The sequence below is a fragment of the Nematolebias whitei genome, chromosome 4 (genome assembly GCF_014905685.2).
Source record: "Nematolebias whitei isolate Nwh7 chromosome 4, NemWhi1, whole genome shotgun sequence".
In the NCBI taxonomy this organism is placed as follows: Eukaryota; Metazoa; Chordata; class Actinopteri; order Cyprinodontiformes; family Rivulidae; genus Nematolebias; species Nematolebias whitei.
This window is the reverse complement of record NC_056501.1, coordinates 21,610,629-21,635,511: the sequence shown is the minus strand read 5'-3', so window position 1 is coordinate 21,635,511 and position 24,883 is coordinate 21,610,629. Positions and strand designations below refer to the sequence as shown.

The 24,883-nt window shown below is 38.5% G+C and overlaps 3 protein-coding genes across 3 annotated transcripts; 1 reads left to right on the top strand and 2 right to left on the bottom strand.

Annotated features, from left to right (window-relative positions):
* Window positions 1-3,321: 3,321 nt before the first annotated feature.
* slc25a51b (solute carrier family 25 member 51b) lies at window positions 3,322-7,240 on the bottom strand. The gene is made up of 2 exons (XM_037675857.1): window positions 7,125-7,240; window positions 3,322-5,020 (listed from the first exon to the last, which is right to left on the bottom strand). The coding sequence occupies exons 1-2, from the start codon at window positions 7,230-7,232 to the stop codon at window positions 4,031-4,033; spliced, it is 1,098 nt and encodes a 365-aa protein (XP_037531785.1). The 5' UTR covers window positions 7,233-7,240; the 3' UTR covers window positions 3,322-4,030.
* A 547-nt stretch (window positions 7,241-7,787) lies between these two features.
* ints10 (integrator complex subunit 10) lies at window positions 7,788-14,658 on the top strand. The gene is made up of 17 exons (XM_037675858.1): window positions 7,788-7,974; window positions 8,052-8,119; window positions 8,207-8,310; window positions 8,415-8,554; window positions 8,641-8,722; window positions 8,804-8,944; window positions 9,085-9,259; window positions 9,500-9,669; window positions 9,774-9,913; window positions 10,064-10,217; window positions 10,408-10,490; window positions 10,921-11,076; window positions 12,778-12,886; window positions 13,108-13,187; window positions 13,309-13,471; window positions 13,610-13,703; window positions 14,502-14,658. The coding sequence occupies exons 1-17, from the start codon at window positions 7,846-7,848 to the stop codon at window positions 14,656-14,658; spliced, it is 2,145 nt and encodes a 714-aa protein (XP_037531786.1). The 5' UTR covers window positions 7,788-7,845.
* Window positions 14,659-18,762: 4,104 nt separating this feature from the next.
* On the bottom strand, window positions 18,763-21,171 carry tlr1 (toll-like receptor 1). Its single transcript, XM_037675856.1, has one exon. The coding sequence runs from the start codon at window positions 21,169-21,171 to the stop codon at window positions 18,763-18,765; it is 2,409 nt and encodes an 802-aa protein (XP_037531784.1).
* Between the last annotated feature and the right edge of the window lie 3,712 nt (window positions 21,172-24,883).

The window sequence follows — 24,883 nt, the reverse complement described above, 5'->3', positions numbered from 1 at the left end:
AGGAGCATTGTGTTAAAATTGTACCTTTATTTTCAGAGTTTTTCCAGAGTGGTTGATCCTCTGTGCATCTTTACTTCTGAGTGATGTGGCCCCAATATTTTTTTATAAACAGTCCTCTCATCTCCAAAAAAGTTCAATCTGGTCCTCTGGATTGAATGTCCAGAGGACCAGATTGAACTTTTTTGGATTTTTCTACCTGGATTATTGAGCATGCATCAGGATAGTCCTCTCATCTGTTGCTAAATAATCTATCTAGTGGCAAAATTATCTTCCAGCTGTTTCTTATACACACCACTTACTTTTAAACCGTTTGGTGTCCTGTTCTTTAAGATGTGCTGCTGTTATGCAATTCAAAACCTAGCTCTCTCCTCCCCTCGCAAAAAAAATAAGAAAAGATAGTCTCTTAGTTTCAACTTTTAATGTTTACTATATTTTCACAGTAAAAGAAAGAAAAGGTGATGTGAAATATATAAATCATTGTTTTTATTTAGTTTACACATTTTAATGTATTGAGAATTGGGGTTGACAACAGGCAGCGTTTAGGCTAATCAGCCAAATACAAGATTAACCAAAATGAAGTATTCATTAAGTATTCAGAAACAGCTGGTGTGCAGAGATGAATATTTAATCTTTCAAAAATTAATGGATTTTTAAAGGTGACTTGTACAAAACAAAACAAAAAAAAAAGGCAGGTCTCTTGTTTGAGGCCATTTTTTTCCACTTGCCACGACATTGTCCATCACAGCCTTGACATAAAATCCTTTGAGGTCTTGTCTTTTTAATTTGTGTGTGTTTTATTGTTTATGAGGCAGGGTCAGATAACAAGGAGTGCCCGTGTCTTCATCTTCTCTTTGTGCAATAAACCAAACTGAATTCCATACGTTCTACACAAGCAACGACAAAGTTAATGTAACAAACCAATTTATTATTTGGGAATAAATGACACACTGACCTTATTAGAGTGGGTTTACTGAAAGTTTTGTTCAGAGTTGTAAATTACACGTGCAGTTTTATGTACCCATGTCAATCTAAGTATGCCTCTTAAATCTTGAGGTGTTTTAATGGCCTTTCAGCATTTTTAATTGAAAAAAACTATGTTCTGTTTTATAAACAGGATAAATCCAAACTGTTTCCACTGCTGAGCTGTTTTGGCACGTCTGAACCTCTAAAGCACTTAATGAGGATTATTGGAGGATTTCTTTCTCTGTGATAAGTTGCTGCACGTCTACAAAGCCAGTGTTTATCTTTGAACTGGTGTTTTTTGTTCTTTCCCTCATTTTTGCATGTCCTCATTTGGTAACGTCCCGGAACAACATACAGAAAACAAGTGAACATCTTCACTCGTGTTACTAAAACAGATAGTTAAGATTTCACCCTGAGATTGCCACCTGTTAAAGAGAAAGCCGGTGAGAGGCTTTGTAGCTACCGCAGCTCAACCCTTCTCGATCCAAAGTCCCCACATCAGACTGTCATTAACCTGATCTTTATCTGCTGTCTGACTCCTTGATGCAGCAGCAGCACACGACAATGCTCTCAGTTTATCAGCCTGATCTCGTTCCCAGAACAGTTTCATTACATTAAGCATTGACTGTGCTTGCCACAATAGTGTGAATGTTTATGAAGCATTCACACTATTGTGATCCATTTTCTTCAGTATGTTTTCCAGCATCTTTCTCGTTCCACAATTTTTGTGCTATTTCAACAAACATATCAAAACGTTCAGAGAGCTTCTGATATTCGTGAAACTTTAGTTGTTTTTTTTTTTAAAATATTTAGCCATTTCTGACATTTTTTTTTTTTTTGGTCATATAAAATTAATTGAGCTCATTTTACATCCTTCATATCTTTAGATCTGTTTACCTTTCACTGCTCCTTTCACATTTTGTGCTACTTCAGCTTCTTTGTGCAAATTTAAACATTTTTTCCGCTGTTTTGTGCTCCTTTCTGCTAACTACAACATTTTTGTGCTTCTTCGAACTTCTTTCTGCTAATTTCAGCTCATTTCTGCAAGTTTCAGCTATTTTGCTTTTATGCTAATTTTAGCATTTTTCAACTAATTTCCTATTTTTTGCACTCATTTAAACATTTTCAGCTAATTCAGCAAAAATGTGCTTTTTAATCATTATTAATATTATATTACATAATTTTAGATTCTTTCAGCTTTTTTAGCTTTTAGTGAGCCGATTTTTTTATTTCAGCCTTTTTCAGATAATTTCCACTTATTTGTGCCAATTTCTGCTTCTTTTAGCCTAATTGGACACAATTGTGCTCTCTTCACTTCCTTCTGGTAATTTAAGCATCTTTCTTCTTCTTTAAATACCATTCAGCTGTTTTTTTTCCTCCTCCAAATTTATTTTTTGTGCTAATTAACTTATTTTATGCTCATTTCTCCACATTTAACCCTAATTCAGCAAATACATGTACCAGTATGTGTTCCTTCTGCTAACTCAGGCTTGTTCTTCCAGTTCAGCTACATTTCAGCATGTTTTTAGCTAATTTCAGCTGTTTAACCAACAAGTTCTTCTGCAAAGAGCATTCACGCAAGTTTCACAGGTAATACAATTTCTCTTGTTCAGTATAGTCATCACTCATCCTCATACCAGTGTAAGACTTATTTGTACTTTTATTAGACTGATTTCAAATATTTGATTTAGCTGTAATTCATCTGACATTTTCAAAACAATGTAGTGACTTGTTCTTCAGAAAACAATAAACTGTATTTAACAATAGAAAGGGCATTTCCTTTGTAAAAACAGAATAAAACTTTGCTTCTGTAGAGGAAAATACTATACGATCCTAAAGAACATGGCAGTAAAAAAAAAAAATGATGAAAAGAACTCAAGAAATAGGCCAAGTGATGTATTTACATGGCAGCTTGAGCCGTTTGTGCCACTGAACATTACCCTCTGTCCGTGTCTTCACTACCATTACTGTTCAGTCTCAGATATATCGGAGCAGCGTGCCTTTCCTCTTTGGGCTGCCGTACGCGCTCAGAGCTGCGTCGTGGTGACTGCATCTACTCAAGCTTGAAATTTGAGCCCATTATGTCAACAGATGTTACAAACAGAGAGGAGAGCAAGCGTGAGGAGGAGGAAACACCACAGTGGGAGCACCGTCAATGTTACAGCAACAATTCAAAAAGGAAAAAAAAAAAAAGTGCACATCAAAATTTATGTATCTCTCATTTGTTGCAGTAGAAGTCTAAATATAATTGTACTTTATTTAAAAACCTTTTAAAAAAAGAGGAAAATTTGGGTGCAACTCATTTTTCAGACACATAAAACCAGCACTTGTCTAAAGTAACACACCTTTCCTGTGGCACTTGACAAACTATGTCACGACAAACTGCATCTATGTTTCACACGAACACGTGTGACAATAACATTGTTTAACCCTGACGTTTACGTTTTTGGTTTGATTGATACATTTTTCCATAGCGTTTCCGGAAGCTTCATTTGAACAATTTCTTCGGCATTTGTCGTCTTATCTCTTCAGCTCGTGCTCCCAGTAAGTGGAGGCGAGAAGTAAAAGAGGTCGAGTGTGTGTCGGTTGATCTTTGATGGTGAAAAGCACAAAAGCAGCAGAATTTAGGCCCAACAGAGAAAGTGCTTTTGGTCTGCTAAACTGGTGGATGTCTTTTTTTTTGTAAACACCACAGCACATAAACATAAAAACACTTCATCAAATCAGGCAATTTTTGCTTGAATCTGTAAAAAAACGAACAAAACAAAGATGCTATTCCAACTTTTGGTGCACGTTAGCAAACGAGGGTTTATCATTTGGACCCTACAAGATTTGAACAGACTCGTGTGTGCCTTGGTTAAAATACAGTGACAATGAAAAGGAACAATGGCAGGTGATTATCTTACAAACGTCTGGCCTCTGGCAGACGTGCACCTTCTTGTACATGGTCCAGCTAACAGTGCCAGACTTCACTCTGCGACCTCTCTTTCTAAACAGTACATCAACGGTCCCTTTAAACACTTTCTCTTTATCACAACTTTAGTTATTTTTTGATCAACTCCTGCTTTTATAGTAGCTTCAGCAAGAACTCGTAGGTGGCGTTGATGATCCCCCAGGAGATGAGTGACCGATGGTAGTTGAGATGGGCCCCTCTGAAAAGCTTGGCCACGCTGCCACCCCTCTCTCTCCACACTGTTAACAACACTATCCTGCACGGCTGAAAGGCTCCGCCCACCTGAGACTGAGCTCGGGATTTCACCACGTTTAGCGGGTAAAACAGAATGCCGAGACCTGCCCCCAACACTCCCCCACACACAAAATCATTAACCAAGTGACCCGGCTTGTTGGTAGCCTCTGGCAGCATCTCTTTAATCGGCCCCCGTAGCCCAAAGAAGAGTATGTTGCTAGGGCCGTTACGCAGGAGGATGGGGACGAGGCCACGGTAACACTCTGTGACGCCGTACTCTGTTAGAAGTGTCCGGAAAGTGTGGACTGTGTTGTTGAAGCGCCCGTGGTGCCGGTGGTCTTGGAGGAGCGTCTGCACGCGCTCAAACGGTGTGAGGATAGCTTCTGCAGTTCCTGCCAAAGCTGCGGCAAAGCTTCTCGTGACGAGTACTGGCACTCCGCTGCCCCCTGCACGGTCAAGTAACACTCTAGAGAAGTCCTCGTAAAGGCCAAACATGATGGCCACGGTAGAGCTCTTCTGAAGAAGTGGGGGGAGTAGGCCCCGATAAAGATTCCTCAGCCCATCCCTTTGGAGCTGTTGCACCGCCTCAGTGACCAGCACGCCATGCAGCTGCTGTCGGAAGAGCACCTTCTGAATGGGGAAGGTGATCACGATATTAGTGAAAGCTGCGATGGAACCACAGACATAGTGTTTCCCTTGAGGACCCAACTTGGTACTCAGAATCCCAGCAGGCAGCAGGGAAGGGCGTCCTTTTGTCAGGGCATCTTGGGGTTGAGGTGTCCGGGCTGACTCGGAGTCCATGGTGCTGACAGCCATGGGAGGCTCAGTGCACGGTCTGATCCTCCAACATAATAAACGTTCTGCGAACGGCTGTAAAACAGAATTTAGAAAGATATTACGTGTTTACAGCTTTTTTTTTTTTTTTTATACATAAAAACTGTAAAACAATTACAATTAAAAGGTTTTGCTAAATTAGAAATGGTTACAATGGAAATATACTGACCTTTTAATTTTTTTAATAAAAAAAAAAACAGGAAGAAAAAATATAAAATAGCTCAATTTTGGACAGTAATATAAACTAGAAAATTTCTGAACATTTTTGAAGGTTGCCATTATGCATACTTAGATTAATTTAAGATAAGGAAAAATACATGAATGTTGATGTATAAATTAAATAAAACCTGCAACAAAAACCCAAGATCATTCAAAATACATGCTAAAGATGCTGCCAGATACTCATTGGTAACCACGGTAACCATATACCTGTGTCTCTCATTCCCTGGCACCAAATTTAAGAGGCAGACAAAATCAGACTAATTAAGCCTCTGTTTTTCAAAGCTGTGCAACGAGACACAGGACTATTTAAAAAAAAAGAAAAGAATCAAAAGCGATTCAGTGCATATGCACTAGCACCATTATCTGTCCAAAGAACGTACAAAAACCCTAACAAATAACACTTGAATACAATTCATTACAAATCTTGTGATTTATTAAACTGACATTACTCTTTGCATAGCTTATAGTGTAACATGTAATTATTGTACATCCTAAATGAGTTAGTATCTGCCAACATTTGATAAGAAACTCTGTCTAAAGCAGATTGAACTGTTACAACCACCTGTCCTAAACTTAAACAAACACGCAGCTTCATCTGTCAGCTGATAAGAGTTGCACAACAGCCTGATAAGTGGCGGCCTTAGTCGTGGATAGACAGTCCAACTACTAAGACACATACGGTTACACAAAAGTACACTGTACGTGCATCCAGAACCCTGTAAATGACATGATTATTACCTTTCAAATCCACTCTATTACTGGTAGTATGAAAGAAGCTAGTCCTTCATTTTATTTTAAAAAGGACAATAAAAGGAGACACCAGCGGCAATAAAAACAAACCCCAAACTTAAGTTAAAAGTAACCCATTAAATATTGTAAGCGAGTAAGCTGCGTAAGAACATACTTGGTTATTTTGCCTGCATCATGTTTGTGGCAAAGCTAGAATACCGTAGCAAAACAAAAACTTTACACACAGCTTCAGGCCAGTATGACAAACCAGACTGACACGTGTCTATAGATACCAGAAAACCTATGATATATTTTTAGTGTAATACAATAAGTCACATGGCTTTTCAAATTCTCCTGGGTTTGTTATATATATATATATATATATATTATATTATATGACACAGAATTTCCAGTTATTGTTGAAAGTTTATGCATGTAAATTGGAATTTTTGCAAAGCATAAACTTCATTACACACTATATCTGAAAGGTTTTCTGTAGATTTTAATGTTTTATACATGAATACAGGCCACCTGCTTACACAGCACTAAATTAAATAGTCCTATCACTAATTGCTTATTACTTTGGATAGTAAACTTTCTCTAGTTCTTTACTTTTTGATGTCACAGTGACAAGCAGTGAAGTACTTCCCTCTCACTCACACACACACACACACAACAAAATGCTATCAGCAGATTTGAAAAGAAGAAAACAACTCAAATCTTGGGATTAACACGCCCTGTAAGTGCTGCTTCCTCAACTTTAAACTCAACTTGTCGATTTGTTCGTGTTTGTGCAAAAGACAGTAAACATTAGGCGATCTCATAGTGAGACGTGAGATTAATTCCCACCAGAACAACTAAAAAGTTCAAGAAATGTGAAAATAAAAAGGCAAACAAGAAAAAAACAAGACTAATGCTAAGCTCAGCCACACACAGAATGTTTTTAGCTCGGTGCTGCAAGTAATGTACTTAGAAGCAGTGATTTTAGTTAATTTAAGTCATATGTAAGGACTATTTTTTGTTTAATCTTCATTAAGCGTCAGCAAAGAACTGCCTAGCATGCTAAGTTAGCTAGCTTGCTCAGAATCAGAGCGTTAGGGGCTGATTGACTACAACTAAATTTAAAGACACAAAAGAGCCGTTCGCAATTTTGGTCACGCAAGTGTTAAGCTTATAAACGAGGCTTTACCTGCAGGGTACACAAGTCTGTTGCTGTCCTGTTTCTGGACAGATAAAGTGTTGTTTTTTGCAGGATATTTTGGGCCAATGCTGTAGGTCGTGTCTGGAGCTCCACCATCAAACAGCAACAGTAGGTGACAGCGCTGCGTCGTCTGCGCATGTGCACTGTTGCAGTTCTGAAATATATGGATAAAGCTGCTAATATCAGATATATTTCACATTTACATATTTAGTATACAGTATTGAACGACATGCATAGTGGATACTATAACTGAGCTATATCATAGATGGATTTGGCTCACACACACATGCAAAGGTTTTCTAGTTTGAAAGCTACCGTTGAACATTTGTCGTAAAGCAGGAAGTGACGTAATGTCGTAACGTTAGAACCTTACGCTCTGGTAAATAAAAGCTAAGCTAGTTTTTGCCGAATGCTCAGGGGTATTTTTAATTTTATGTAGCTATATATAGCTAATATAATATTGAAATTTGATATTTATGTAATATAATTGAATAATAGTGTGCTGTAAGCTAAATGGTTCTCCCAAAGATGTAAAAGGAAATGTTGATAACTAAAAGCTAGCTGCTATCAAAATACTTGCGGAGAACAATTTTTTTTTTTAATTTATCTTCTGATGTTTTCGCATGTAAAAGAGCTACATGTTTCACAGTGTTCTGGCCTATTTTCACGTATGGTAGTTTTCTCATCTACCAAATTTAATTAATGTGAAATGTCAGCGCAAAAAGACTGCGAGTTTTTGGTCAAAAGAGCCCGAGAGTTGGTCTCTGAAGACACATGTGCGGCCAAAGCCTGGCTCATAACAGCTAGAACTCTTTACCCATCAGATTTCAGCATACAGGTAATACAAGTTAGCTGTCTAAACTGCGTTTAGATTGAATTGCAGCTTTGTAATGAACATCTTGAAACTTTTCACAGTATGAAATGTACATCATTGAACGCAATGCAGAGAAGACAGCTTCTGCAGGGAGGCTGCTGTATGACATGTGAGTTACAACATTGTGTGTGTTTTCATGTTATGTCTCCATGTGTTGATGCTGTGCTTACATGCCAATAATCTGTCAACTCTTTAGGTTTATAAACTTTCCAGATCAGCCCGTTGTTTGGCGTGAGATAAGTGTGATCACAAATGCTCTGCGCAGTGACTCTCAGGATAAACATGCACAGTTTCTAAGAGGTAAGTGGAGTTATGTGCACACTTGCGTTAATGCACATCGCAACAACTCTGCCGTATGAGACATGTTTTGGAAATTTAAATTGCATCTTATTGTTTTCATGCAGGACTTTTTGAGACATTGCCTGGTCGTGTGCAATGTGAAATGCTATTGAAAGCCACAGAGCAGTGTTTTAACACTTTGGAGAAAGCAGAGATGCTGTTGCTCCTTTTGAAGCGCTTTCCAGAGTCTGTGGTTCAACATGGGGTGCGTAGTAATACATTAACTCTGGTGTTTTTGAGCTGTGACTCCAGTATAACACGTTGAAGTGTAACAATCTGCTACATTGTTAGGTTAATTTAGGAGAGACGCTGTTGGAGGCAGAGGCATCAGAGAATGCGGAAACACCTGTCAACTGCTTCAGAAAACTTTTTGGTCAGTGTTGATATAATTAACGTTAAGTTAAATTATTAAAAATAAACAGTTAATATGTATATTTTTTTGTATTTTATGCAGTGTGTGATGTTCTTCCTTTGGTTATAAACAACATGGACATGCGTCTGCCAACAAGCCTAATGCAGAAATATATCCTAAAAGCTGCTGAGTTCTACATTGGTTATGTTACTCGTGGACCATCACCTGATGTGCAGTTACAAGGTACAATGACACTACTAAATATTCATGTTACTGATTTCCAACTGTCTAACTCAGTTTGATCACTTCAAGAGTTCCACTCTTTGGATGTTTTAATTTTAATTTTATATTCAGTTCTCTGATTTTACCTGAATGTTTTTTAGGAACTCAAGACAGCGGGACTTTAAAATCACCTGGCATTTCTCGTGGCTCACAGAGATATCTGATAGATGGCTTGTCAGAAAAATCCTCATTGGTAGCAGAACCTTGGGAAAGGCTTCTTGATATTGTTTCTGTGGTTGGTGCACGCTGCGAGTGGCAGGGAGACAAAGGGCAAAGGTAAACTCTCACTTTGCCTGTCACAGTTACCTCTTTTCTAAGTGTTAGTGCTCAGAGACAATTCTGAGAATATACACTAAGCAGGTAGTTTACTGAGTGAACGTAGTGTAGCCATAAACAGTGCAACCGGATTTGGTATTTCTTTACAGTCTTTCACAAATTATGGTAGTTAAGTGTTATTGTAGTTTTTAGACAATAACCTTTGTAAATGAGCTTGTTTTGTGTTTATATGTTCTATAGGAGTTATGTGGACATGTTGCAGAGAGTGAAGGAGCTGTGCCGGTATCTTCCCAGTCTGGAAGGAGAGACAAGGTCACGCTGCTGCAGTCAGGTGGTCATTTGCGCAGCACTCGTGCTGTTCCGCAGCGCCTTCCTCTATGTCTCAGCTGTACAACCTGCACTGTTCCAGGGTCAGTTTCTGTCTATGCACACGCAGTTGACAATTTGTTCATGTATTCCTAATGCTACTGGTTTTTGAGCTCTGTCATTTTTAAGCCTCTGTTTCTGTTTGCAGGAGTTGGTGCAGTGATTTCAGGGCCGTGGATCTTGGTGGAGGATTTGAGTTCAGTGTTCAGTGATGTGGAGATAGATCGAGGAACTCTAAAACACACGCATAAGAAACGCAAACTGACTGATGGAAGAGACAAAACGATGGTACAGACAGATTTAAAAACAGTTTGGTTTTAATTACAGTTTTTCAGAAACTCCAAAAATGACTAAAATTTAAAAAAAAATACTGCACATGTACTTTAAATGCACACATGACCACAGTGTGTATTTTTCTGTATTGTGTGCATTTTGTAGAGCTCAGATGATGATGAGGGTTTAGGGAAAGGCCGAGGCCGACACATTTTTGTCAACAAGATTGAGATGCCCAGCTGGTCTGAGACTCTGGAGAGTTTCCGCACAGCAAGAGAAAGTTGGGACCTCCTTCACACCCATGATAATCTGGAAGTTGGTAAGCACCACTGATGTTCGTGTTTTGTGTGATCATCTCGAGAGACTATCCACATTATCATAAATGATCTATCCCATCTAGAAAAGGTGTAGGTAGTTATTTCATTTTCATTAGAGTTTAAAGTATTATAAATACAACATAGAATCCTATTTATTCCTTTAAATTAACTTATCTTTTTGATTTTTTTCAGAGTTTAAAAAAATTTGTGCTGCATGGAAGACAGACAACTGGCTGTGGTTCAGAATATTCCTCACGGACATGATTATTTACCAGGTAGGGGGGTCACAGTTTGTTTTTTGTGTGTTTGGCGCTTATGACGTTTTTAACCGTGCTTTCTGTGATAATAAAGTATCTGCTCGAACAGGTTTGTTTTCATTCTCACAATTTTATTTCAGTAGTAATTTTACAATGAGGACTGCTCTAAAATGACCTATGTTGAGAGTTATTACAATATTAAAAATGTTATTACAAAATTAAAAAGCAATTCTCAGTAGTCGCATATGCTGCACTGAGTTTTGCTTTAATGTTTTAAATGAAAATTTAGGGGAGGAAATACAGCAAAGAATAGGATTTAGAAAGACGTTCATTTTAAGATGGGAACAAAAAGTAAATAAAACTTGGTGCTTGCTTTGTACATTTTTATATATTTTTCTACATATCTGCCTTATAAATACTGACTGTTTACATTTCTTGTCATCTCCAGGGTCAGTATCGTAAGGCCATCTCCAGCCTGCATCAGATGGCTGCAGTACAACAGCCTCAGCCTGGCCAGCAGAGTCCCTCTGGTCAGGCCAGTCTGGAGCACCACAGGGCCCTCATACAGCAGGCATCCTGCCACTACGCACTGGGAGAGTACAGGGTAAACATATGCACACCACCTTGCTTATACAGTATTTATATTTTGAGTGCAGACCAAGCAAACAGTGCATTAGACTATACTTCTGTACTTTAATCATTCATATTTAAGGTTTAGTTGGTTGTTTTCAGCTGTTCTTAAAAGACACAAGCATACTTGTGATATTTTAACAATATGTGAAGTGACTATTTGACCATGAAAACCAGAAAATAAATAAAAATTATCTAACTGAAGGCAAAAATAACTCAATCACTTGATGCACCATGGGTTTGAGGTTTATGCAGTACAAAGGAAGGGTCCAAAAAACTGCAGTTTTATAGTAGGTTTATTCTAAGTTGGCAGACAGACAATGTGCTACATATCACAGGATCCCTTCCTGCCTCTCCTGCTCTAGCTCCTGCATGACTGCTCGCCTCGTCGCACCACCTCCAACTGGTAAAAAAAAAAACATGACCACCCACGCACCTCGAAATCTCCCTAAAGTTTACGTATTTATACCTCATACTCACATTCCAAACAAAAATAAAAAAATACAGTAGTCCCTCAATTATTGTGGGGGTTATGTCTCCCCCCCCCCCCGCAATAGATGAAAAAACATGAAATAGGAACGCTATATTTATTTTAGATTATATATATATATATATATATATATATATATATATATATATTAAGGCTTTATAAACCCTACCCACACTCTTGCAGTGTTGTAAACTCTTAAACCTATGTAGTTTTAACAACATACAGTACATACATGTACTGTACAGTACTGTAAAATTGTACTCACCAGCTTTGCAGACCTTTGCTCTGTTCCAGTTATGCAGACCTACCCAGCTGCGACAAAGCCCACCATCCCGTCCAGGTTGATGTGCATGTGGTTAACTGAGCTTCAGGAAGTTTCAGGATTATTTGCAACTTTCTTGCCAGTTCTTAATAGATAGTGTAGATTTGTGTTGCAAAACAATCCCTCCATTTCAGCAGAAAGCAGTGGCCAGAAGCACTGTTGGCTTCTGGGTAGTGTAGTTCTTTTGACTGGCATTACACTGTAGGCTTATTGAAAGAAAACTACAAAATGGCGGCGCCTGTCCAAAGTTTTTTTCGTAATTTTTTTTATCCCATACCGTCCCAATCACTTGAGTAATATTAAAGTTGACAATCGTTGAAAAACTGCAAAAGAGCAACTCCACTAAAATCAAACTGCAAAGTAGCAAGGGACTATTGTATATAAACTTATAAAATTACTAACCCACAAATTTATTCTAAACAATTTTAATTAAACAAAAAAAACGAATTTAAAAATCAAACCAAACCAATCAAACTAAATTCAAAGACTTAACAAAAAAAATGAACAAATAGCTCCTACAATATGTTTATTATCCCCCAAAAGTCAATGAAGGAACCTTTGGGGTTTTTTAGCAACCAAAAGGATGCACTGTATCAATTGTGCTGAAGGTGGCAGTGTTGTTCACACATGGTTGGTTAGAATCAGTAGGTTAAACAGTCTATGAAGAGCATGCAGTTCTTTGCTTATGTGTTTAGGTATAAATCGTCTATTTTTTTCCCTGAAGAGTCCTTGTCAAAGCTTAAAAATGGTTCGTCTTAACAAAAAGATATTAATGCATCACAAAAATACAACCAGCGAATTTTATTGAACTTTAATGTATCTCTTCCATGCATGTATGTTCTGGGTTGAACTGTTATAAACAGATGGCCTGCGAGAAGCTGCTTGATGTTGCCAGTGGACTTGTTCCTCCAACACAAGAGCCTGTCAAGTCCACAGAAGATCAGAGCAGAGTGAAAACCAAAACTAGGAAAGGTAGCTTCACCTGTTGCATCCGTTTTTTTTTTACTCACGTTGTCTTTATCATAGATGTTTTGATTTGTTTGTATCAATTCAGTAATTCAGAAACATCGTACGAGTGTAGTTTGCGTTATTATGACTATAAAATTGTTATTTTTACATACAGGATATATACCATAAAAGTTTTATAGTGTTAGATAAATAATGGAAAGATTTTTTTTTTTTGTCTGAACCAGGTAATGACCTACGATTACTCCCCTGCACCAGCAAAGCTGTATTACCTTTCTGTCTCCAGCTGATGCTTGCTTCCTTCAAGGTACTTCTAGCAAGTCAAATTTGTGGAGTTCATCAAAGTTCCCGAGCTGCATCTTTGTCAGCAAACTTTTGGAGTATTTTTTTATTTATTTTTTTTGTTTATGTTCACTTGGTGTATTCAGCTCCGAGCCTTCACAGACAGTCGGGACGACCTGTCTCTCGGCCATGTGGTGGTGCTCCTGCAGTATGACTGGCCACAGGGCGAGATGCTGTTTTTGAAGGCGGTGGATAAAATCTGTCAGCAAGGCAGTTTCCAATATGAGAACTTCTTCAACTATGTCACCAGTATCCTTTTCTGTAACCAGTCAGACAAACATGACACAGTGGAAACTGATAAGGTCATGTTTACAGGCACTAATGATAAACTTGACTGTGTTGTCATGTCCAGGAGGTTAGTTTCCATGAGCTCATAAGTCTACTCAGATATTGACATGCTGGAGGAGTTTGCTTACCTGCGTACTCCAGAAGGGGGCAGAATTCAGCTGGAGCTGCTGCCCAATCAGGGAATGCTGATAAAGTAAGCAAACCACCATTTAAACTTTCTCACTTGGCATGCTAACTGCACTTTCCCCTTTTTGTTTTTGTGTTTTTTAAGCAAACACTGCTATTTATTGATGATCTCCGTAGACTTGGCGGGTGGGGAAAATTTTGCTCATACATGCATAAACTGTAAACGGAGCGGGCCTTGTAAAGGCGAGGGGCGTTTGGTCAAATATATAACGGTGTTGTTGTAGCAGTTAGGACTCCTGAATGAAACACTGACAGAGTTGTTAAATGTTGCTATCCCTCAGGAACCCTAGCCCCGCCCTGGGGGTGGAGTTAAACACCCTTCTGCTACAAGGGGTGCAGACAATGGACAGGTACCCCAGGCCCCTCCTCCCACAGTCCCCATCTCCTCCCTCCCTCACACCAGTCACCTGTCCTTCATTCCCAGCTTCAAGGCTTGTCATCCCCCCCAAGTTTTAATTTGGGCCTGTCATTTTACATCAAGAGTCAGTTGTCCTTTGATTTCCTGTTAGCATTTGTTTTTGAGTCATTGCTCCTTTTTTCTGTGGCCATCACTGTCGTTCTACAAGGCTGATGTTGGTGTTGTTGTACAGTCAATTTAGCTTTTGCCGTTTCATGATACTTGATCTCATTTCATTTGTGGATATGTTTCATATGATTTTTGCTTAATTAAGTTTAATATGTTTAAACTAAATTGGCTGATTTATGTGTGGAAGGCAAAAGTAATGTGCTGCTACCGTGACTTTAGTAGGTCAGATAGATCATGGTAATGTTTATATTAAAAAGAAACAAAATCTTCCTTTTGCAGACACCACACAGTGACTCGAGGGATCACCAAAGGAGTGAAGGAAGATTTCCGTCTGGCCATGGAGAGACAGGTGTCTCGCTGTGGGGAAAACTTGCTCATTGTGCTCCACCGTTTCTGCATTAACGAGAAAATCATCATCATCCAGTCCCTTCCTTGACATCTGACTTGGAGATAATTATTGTACAGTTTTAATCAAGTTGGACTAAGTTTTTTTTACTCCATCCCCAAAAAATGAACACATTTTGAGTTTTTTTTTTTTCTTTATTGTCTGTCATTAACTCCTTATAGAAGACAAGCCCAAGCCTTTTGCCTTAAAAGTGTTCGGGATGACACTGGATATATTGTACTTCTGTTTTCAACGTACAGCTTGTCTTCTTTTTCCTTACAGAACAATGTTTGAGTGTTAACTTACAGTAATGTGCTTAATTCCAATGTTTCATGTTGTTTGTGAGTTGCTAATGTCAGAAGAATCAAATGCATTTTGTATATATTTTTGGTCAAGTTGATTGTTTTTTGCTACAATTCAATTGATACTTTATATGTTTCCATTAAATGTCACTTGAATGGTTAAATTGTTATTTAATCTGTATATTATGAAAGCATATAAAATCCTAACCTGCTCATAAAAACACGATTAGAAATTAGCTGTTGTAGCTTAAAGCAGAGTTAAAGAAGCAGAACATTTTTTTTTTAGTTTCCAGAGAAACAAATGGATTTAAAGGGACAGTCTGGTCATTTCTGTAGTTTTTTCTGTTTGTTTAGTTTGTTGTCAATTTCTCAACTACCGGTAAACAATATTCAAATTACTACCCGCTTCAGCACGTCTAGTTTAGAGAGACATGACAAAGTATAACGCAAAGTATTCATGCAGTAACACAGACTTTGGTTGAGAAAACAGTGACTCAACAAACTCATGCAAATGTTTTGAATCAGCTTTTCCCTCTTCAGGGGTCGCCACATCATCCTCCATCTCACTCTGTCCTCCGCGTCCTTTGTCCTCACTCCAACTACCTCCACGTCCTCTCTTAACTAATCATATCTCTTTGGCCTTTGATTTTTTTTGTGTCAGGCAAAAATGTAGAGGTTTAATATTGGCTAATGTAGCATTCTTTTACACGATTATGTTTTTGAGTGAGTTGTTCCAAGCCTGGAAAATGATAGAAACAGCCTTATTTAACTAGCTAGCCTAGCCTGGATGAAAACATTTGCCATTTTCTTCATGCTCTATGTCTGATGTTTCCAATTCTGAATTATTTGACTGTAATTTCAAAGATTAATAGACTATAATACTGCTTCATAATCATGTTCCTCCTCCAAGGAAAGGGTCAAGCTTTGTAGTTTTACTCCAACAACGTTCTTAAAATCACCTACAAGGATGCTTTTTGCTCCAAGTGTCAGATTCTTCAGTTTTACCAGAAAAGTGAACTCCATACCCAGCGTCATGTTCAGAAACTTGTTCCAGGCTAGGTTTAGCACCACAAGGTTTCCTGTGTAGCACTGTTATTCAGCGTATAGTGTGACAGATCCAGATGTTTCAAATGAGGCGTGTCCACAAACGTCTCTGCATCGATCAGCTCCAAACCGTTCCACGACACATTTAAGAGACTTAGGAGGGTGACGTTTCTAAAGTCTCCTTTGTGGAGCTGGTGTATGTGGTTGCATGAAAGGTCGAGATATTCGGCTGTTTGTGGCAGGTCTGTTGGGACAGACGAAAGGTTCATGGATGAACGGTCTACAAAGATGAAGCGGACATCTGTAGGCCCGCCAAACCAGCCATTGTCCAGAAGATGACAGACGAAAGCATCATTGTTTTACTGGATACAGAAAAGAAGTATAGTATGTACAGATAAATTTAACTTTTAACAGAAACTTCCAACAAACCGTAATAAAATCTAACGTTGCTATAGAGGTGTTGACTTAATATATGGTAAATGTTCTATCCATGCAATCACAAATTGGAGTTGACATGAACCAACTCTTCCTTCAAACTTTTTAAACTTGTTAGTTTCTGTGTGACAACTATCTATTCATCCGTCTTTACCCACTTCTTCCTTTCTGGGTCACAGCTGCTACAAAACTGAAATGTTGAAATGGTTCAAATGACCAGCACAAAAATATAACTTTAACAAGATTTTAGTTCCAAAGACTGAGAGTGCACTAACCTGACATGAGGCAAGAAGTTTGTTTTGATTTTCAGCAGAAGTTTTATATTTTATATTTTTCTCTATTAAACTTTATAGTGGCGGCTTGGTGGCTCAGTTGGTAGAGCTGTTGCCTCTCAGCAGGCTCAAATCCCGGCCCAGGATCTTTCTGGGTGGAGTTTGCATGTTCTCTCTGTGCATGCGTGGGTTTTCTCCAGATACTTTGGTTTCCTTCCACAGACCAAAAACATGCATGTTAGGCTGATTGGTAACTCTAAATTGTCCCTAGTTGAGAGAGAGAGAGAGAATTATTATTTGTCTCTGTGTCCCTGTGATGGACTGGAGAACTGTCCAGGGTGTCCCCCACCTCTATCACAGTGATGGCTGGATATGGGCACCAGTGACCTCCGTGACCCGAAAAGGAAGAAGCGGGTGATGGCTGGATAAATTTTAAAAATAACTCAAAAAAATAAAAGCTTGAATTCAACTAAAGAGGGAAAATAGTACTTGTGAAAAACTGTTAAAAAGTAATTAATATAAAAATGTTTAGCACTAAAAACACATGTTAAAAGACAAACTGCAGCTGTCTGTGGAAGGACCTGCTGCTCTTTTGTTAATCTGTTGCAAAGTTGAGAGAAAACAGGCTGAAATGAAACAACTTACAGGATTTATTTGTGTTTAAATCCTCTTTTCACTTCCCTTTTATTTATCAAACAGATTTCCTTTTTGAAGAAAAAAGGGAATTTCTTGACAAAGGGGGAAATTTCAATTCAGTTTATTTATATAGTACCAAGTCACAACAGAAGGCATATCAGGGCACTGAACAGAAACATGCATATACAATATATATATATATATATATATATATATATATATATAATTACGTCAGTGCCGACAGGTGGATATGGTGGGGGGCACGAAGTTCGGTAGATGGGGCACTGGGTTCTCTGTTGATGGGGTGGGGCTTCCCGCTTGTATAATCGTAGGGGAAACACTGGCTCTCAGCTATAACCACACCAAATTTCAGCTTAATGTGTAAAAATAGCTGAGTTAACACCATTTAAATTTAGCTTTGGTGGCCATCTTAATTTTTTTTTAAATTCATTATTTATTGGACATTGCTCTCAGCTACTACCATACCAAATTCCAGCTTAATATATAATAATGTGCATGTATTGTCATCATTGTATGTTCCCATACAATGGTGAAACTGGCTCTCTGCATTTTACCCATCCACCACCAGGTGGCATAGTGGGCCGCTATTGAAAGCGCCTGGGGAGCAACTGGGGATAAGATGTCTTGCTCAGAGACACCACGAGATGTGCAATGACCGGGGATCAAACCTAGGACCTTCGGGTCCCATGTTGGCTTCCATGCCCCTACACCAATATCTCTAAAAATGGCTTATTTACAGTATTTTTCCTTTTTAGCTCAGGTGGCCATCTTGGACATTTGATTTGCAACAAGAGTCTATGAAAAATTACTAATAAAAGTTGCATCTTTGCAAATTACATCACTATGGTAACTCAAAATGCCATTAAAAGTAATAGCACACATCACGGCACTGAGCCAGTCATTTTGATATAAAATTTGTGGGGGCACACATTGTGGTTCAGGTTGCATTAAAGTTGACGGAAGAGTAAGATACAAAGTTAAGAAACCCTTGTCAGGTGGATAATAATAGGTGACTACCTTAGTCCCCAATTAGTCACTGTATCTTAAAGATGCAATAAGGTAAATATTAGAAAAAGAAATCTAAACATTCTGATTAGTCTCCAGAACATGGGGAGTGGTGGCGCAGAGGTTAGAGAAGGTGGGCCTGCGATCGAAAGATCGCCGGGTCACGCCCCAGTACCGACAACATCAAAAATGTGGGTGGGGTAGGTGAAACACCCACATTTGCCCCCACCCTCATTCGCACCACCTTGAGCCCATGAGCAAGGTCCTTAACCCCCATCTGCTCCCTAAACAGGTCTCTCTTGAAAATGAGTTCTTGTGGCTCAATGAGACTACCTGTATAAATAAAGAGTAAATGAAAACATACAATGTTTAAGTTTCTGGTTTCCTTTTATAAAATGCCTTTAATGTCTGTTTTACATTTCCTTTCATGTGGAAGTCAGTCACTCAGATAACTCTGAGACTAGTTCATTTGGCAGGTCAGCCTGTAGGGCAGCTCTGAGGTTAGCCCAGAACAGCCTGTGTTTAGCTCTGTCCTGAGGCCATTCCAGATAAGTGTGGCGGTTCATCATGGCCTTGAGCTGGTAGTACTTGGATGGGATCAGGTATTGGGGCAGAGGCTCAAGCAACACCAGGACAATGTTGTCCGAGTCCAGAGACAGTCGTTGGTGGCTGGCAAAGTACAGCTCATAATGGCACCATTCACTTTTAATGAAATGAGCGGAGAGCACAAATACAGAGCAGCGACTTTTCTCCACACAGTTGATGATGTTCTCAACGATTGATTTTCCTGGCACAAAGTTTTTCTCATGGTGGCAGATTCTGAGCCCTCCTGCAGGACCTTCAAGGTTAGGAATGAGGCAGTTCTTCACCCAGTCTCCATCATGCTGGCTGTAGGACACAAAAGCATGATACTCGACACTCATCAGATCTTCTGGTCGAACTTGTCGCATTCTCGCCCTATGTTTGGCTCTGGTCCACTGCCAGATCATGCCCATGTACCAGGGAACGTCAAGATGTTGGCACAGAAAGAAAACTGTGATGATCAACACCACTACAGGGACCAATATGGTGACTGCTAGGAGGCTAGTGTTGCAGGAGATCTCAGAGATCCAGAAGCCTTTCAACATGGAGTCTCTAAGTGTCTCTGGATAGAAGCAGTAGTAGCCATGTGGCCAACTCAACAGTTTAATACCCATGTGACCGCTTTTATTTTCAGCCTTAATGCCAAAGCTAATGAAATCCCTCAGAGCACAGGTACAGGCGAACGGGTTGAGACTAGCATCCAGGGTTTTTAGATTGGAGCAGCTTTCCAACTTGCTACGTGAGGGGGCATGGAGGGAGTTTGACTTCAGAAGAATCTCTGTCAGCACGGGAAAGTTATCGCATGATGGCAGATCTCGTAGCCTATTAGCATTTAGATTCAAGGAAACAAGGTTTTTGAGTTGATAGATGATTGGCGGCACCACAGAAATCTGGTTGTTCTGCAGGTCCAGTATTTCTACACCATTTGGTAGACAATTAAAGATGGAGTCTGTCAAGCCTCCAGAGGAAATGTTCATAACCCTGATATTTGGTGGCCACAAACACTCAGACACACCATCATAAAGCAGAGAGTTGACACTAAGGTCCAGCTGTTGCAGTGAAACCATGTATTTTAGACGCTTACTCAGTAACTGAAGGTTCTTCAGATTGTTACTTAGGAGAGACAACGTTGTTAAGTTGCTCAGAGTCTCACATTCTATGGTTTTCTGACCTTCCAGTCTGGAAAAAATGGAATCGTACAGAGCGCAGTAGGAGAAATCAAGCTCGAGGATAGGACTCTGTTTCTTTGGGCAAGTCATGTGTATGATTGAAGTCTCTGCTACTGTTAGATACTTTACTGGCATGTTGATAAAAAAATTGTACACGGCTTCCTGAGAAAAGAAGAAAGACTTTACCACTCCTTGCCTGACAGTGAAGGACTTCATGGTAGATGTCTCGGTCACTTTGGTGTCAAAAATGGGTGGTTCTGTAATAGCGAACTCATCGGTGCTCATATGGGAAATAGAGGTACGCAGAACGGCATTGACACATTCAGTCAAGTCTTTCCAAATAATCTGTATGCTGTTGAGAGAAAGACGAGTCGTGCGGATTTCTGCAACCTCACTAAGCTGCTTTGTTAAATTTTTGTAGCCTCCTGTCAAATTCTTAAGCTCTACATCAACAAAGAGAGACAAGGCATCAGCAATCAGATCACTGTGAATTATTTTTCCTTTACTGAAGTGGATATTAAGGCTTTGAGCATGGACGTCCATCAGGCTGCCTTCTTCATAATCATGTTCCTCCTCCAAGGAAAGGCTCAAGCTTTGTAGTTTTACTCCAACAACGTTCTTAAAATCACCTACAAGGATGCTTTTTGCTCCAAGTGTCAGATTCTTCAGTTTTACCAGAAAAGTGAACTCCATACCCAGCGTCATGTTCAGAAACTTGTTCCAGGCTAGGTTTAGCACCACAAGGTTTCCTGTGTGTAGCAGGTACCGTTGACCTGACAGGTTCTTCAGCGTATTGTGTGACAGATCCAGATGTTTCAAGTGTGGCGTGTCCACAAACGTCTCTGCATCGATCAGCTCCAAACCGTTCCAAGACACATTTAAGAGACTTAGGAGGGTGACGTTTCTAAAGTCTCCTTTGTGGAGCTGGTGTATGTGGTTGCATGAAAGGTCGAGATATTCGGCTGTTTGTGGCAGGTCTGTTGGGACAGACGAAAGGTTCATGGATGAACGGTCTACAATGCTGTCAGGAGATGAAGCAGACATCTGTAGGCCCGCCAAACCAGCCGTTGCCCAGAAGATGACAGACAAAAGCTTCATTGTTTTACTGGATAAAAAAAGAACATACAGATACATTTTACCCAAACAGAAAGATGTTAATTAAATAAATACATGAAAGGAAATCACATCTGGATGGGTTTGTTATAACTTTTAGTGGAGTAGAAATACTGCACGTAGCCTACCATCACTTATCCTTTCCAAAACTATCGTTACAAACATGAAACAAAAGAAACCTAATGATGTCATAAGTCAATAAAGGAAAGCTTTAGTTGTGTGAATGTTTATGAAGCATTAACACTATTGTGATCCATTTTTCTTCCAAACGTTTTTTGGCACAATTCTCATCCCACAGTTTCAAGCTTTTTCAACAAATTGTATATCAAAATGTTCAGTTCTTTCAGGACAATCCTGCTATGGCTTTTGGTATTGGTGCAAATTTAGCTTTTTGAAATATTTAGCCTTTTCCGCCTTTTTTTTTTTCATAAGAAATGAATTGAGCTCATTTTACATCCCTCACATCTTTAGATCTGTTTACAACCTTTTACTGCTCCTGTCACAGTTTGTTCTGGTGCAGCTTCTTCAGCTTCCTTGAGCAAATTTAAACTTTTTTTCAGCTAATTTCAGCTACATTCAGTTGCTTTTTCAGCTGTTTTGTGCTCTTTTCAGATTCTTTCTGCTAACTACAACATTTTTGTTCTTCTAACTTCTTTCTGTTAATTTCAGCTTGCTATGCTTCTTTCAGCTTCTTTCTGCTAGTTTCAGTTATTTCAGTGGATATTTAGCTGTTTTGTGTTAATTTTAGCCTTTTCAGCTAACTACATTTTTTCCCCTCATTTCAATTTTTTCAGCCTAATTCAGCAAAAATATACTCTCTCCACTTCCTTCTGGTAATTTAAGCTTCTTTCTGCTTTTTAAGCTACTTTTCAGCTGTTTTTTTTATTATTTATTGCTAATTTCAGCTTTTTTTCAGATAATTTCTACTTTTTGTGCTAATTTTGGCTTCCTTCAGCCTAATTGGGCAAACATGTTCTTTCTGCTTTCTTATGCTAATTTAATCCTATTCTAACTTTTCAGCTACAGTTTAAGTATTTTTTTTAGCTAATTTCAGATGTTTTCAGATAAATTCAAGTTTTTCATGGTTTCAAGTTTTTCTGCTACTTTCAGCCTAATTAACTTATTTCTGCTAATTTCAGCTTGTTATGCTCCTTTCAGCTTTTTCTACTATTTCAGCTACTATTTAGATCTTTTAGGCTAATTCTAGCTTTTTCAGCTACTTCCACATTTTTGAGCTCATCCGCTATCCACTTCCTTCCTTTTCAGCTATTTTTGCCAATTTCAGCTTTTTAAAAAACTAATTTCCAAAATGTTGTTCTCATTTCTGCTTATTTAAACCCATTTCAGCAAATAAGTGTTATTTCTGCTTTCTTCTGCTAATAGGCTTGTTTTTAATTTCAGCTACATTTCAGCATGTTTTGTTTTTAGCTAATTTCAGCTGTTTTTCCATCAACGACTACAGCAATAAGCATTCACACTGCATTTTGCAGGAAATGCACTTGATCTAGTTTTAGTTATTATTCACAACACTGAGTCAGTTTAATGCCTTTTATTTCATATAAGTACAACAGTTTGACTTGCAGCATTTTGCTATGTGGTAACAGGGTATTTTCAAATCAGCAAAGTTTTAATACACTTGTATTAATATCTACTGCCTTACTATTGTTTTCACAGTCTCAAGTGGGATTCTATTTCTTGTAAATGTTTTATCTCATTCACTTCTATTAATGAGAACTAGCACAATTTAAATATTGAAATAGTTCACATGAGTAACACGTGTATTACTTTAACAAAACTTTAAATCCAAAGACAGAGAAAAAGGGTGCACTAACCTGAAGTGAAGTCAAATATATTTCTAGTTGAAGTTTCACCTTTCCATTTGATATGGAACGCACTTTGTTCCAAATGGTTGGATTCAGCTACAATGAAGAAAAAACCCAAGTATGAAAACAGATCTGCTTCTGATGCTCATCTGTAAATCTGTTGCAGTAAGTGGCAAAAATTAGAAAAAAAGACAAGTGAAATCTACCACTTGTATTTATGTTTAGTGTTCACTTCCTCTTTTTACTTCCTCTTAAGTCACTGAGTTTATCCCATTGCATGCTTAATAAACAGTACTAAATTTAAAAAAAAATGTTGGGTATATTTTATTGGTCTTAAGATGACTTTTAGCTCATTATTTTATTTATCAACCAGTGATTCTCAGATAATGTATAAACCGGTACTTGATTGATTACTGATTGAGATTAAAAGGTTTGGTTCTACATAAAAATGCATTTTGCATCACAAGTTGTGTGAAACATCACTGCATATTTTCTGGACGGTGGCTAATGTTGTATTGTGACATCCAAGTATTTTTCTTTGTCATTTCTCTTATCTCTGTAATGCCTTGAGGCGTAGTGAGTGACTGTTGTTTACCTTAGACTGCCATACAAACTGCTTTATTGAAGGAGAATAATTTTTTTATGAGTTTTAACTGTGATAGATAATCAAACACAGATAGATGGACTGTGACACACACACTTCCCATCATTGTTTTTAGCCTAGCCTTGGGTCACTGACTGGGACACAAAGAGTAATGGGAGCTAAATTTAATAAAGCCATATAACCTGGTGATTTTGTTCTCACCTACCAATGTTTGATCGGATTTGGGGAGAACACTGCAAATGTTGTTACCACCCTCCCAACATAAAAACAAAAATCAAGAGACAAAAAGCTTGTTGTTTATTTGCTGTCATCTAATGTGCAAAAATAGTTTTTTGTCCACTGCAAAAGATAAAGGTAGAAGGAACAACGTTTTTATCCTTGTCTGTGTTTGTTAGTGCCATTAGCAAAATGTCTCATTTATGCCTGCCCTGGATAGATTTTTTTTTAATGAACATTCAGATTACATTACTGGGTATACATCTACAATATGTTGCATAATATGTTCGACATATTGATACTTCATCTAGCTACATAACGGTCACTATTGGTGTGCCACAAGGCTCAGTTTTAGGACCCACTCTTTTTACAATTGATATAAATAATGTATGTCAAAACATTCCTGACCCGAAACTTGCATCTCTATGCCGATGATACTGTTGTTTATTGCCAAGCTAACACAGCTGCCAAGGTTTTCCAGCTTCTACAGTCTGAATTTGACATCATTCAGTCAGATTTATTCCATCTCAAACTGGTGAAATGTTTGGTGAATGCTGATAAAACTAAAGGGATGTTGTTTTCAAACAGAAAGTTGGTGCCAGCAGTTCTTCCTTCTATCTCATCCATGCATGGTGTTCTTATTGAGTTTGTAGATTCTTACAAATACTTGGGAATTATGGATGATGTACATCTCTCTTTTAAACCACATATTGAAAACTTGATAAAGAAACTGAAATTAAAACTGGGTTACTTTTTCAGAAATAGATCTTGCTTAACTCTGAATGCCAGAAAACGCCTTGTAGCCACTACTTTCCTACCGGCCATTGATCATGGTGACAATATGAACGCCCCTGCCAGCTGCTTGCAGATGTTGCTGTTTACCATGGCACGCTAAGACTCATAACTGGTTGTAACTACCATACCCATCACTACACTCTGAACTCATTGGTAGGTCTGTCACGATAACAAATTTTGCTGGGCGATTAATTGTCTCAGAAATGATTGCGATAAATGATAATATTGTTTGACATTTGACAGTAATTAGTAATTATTG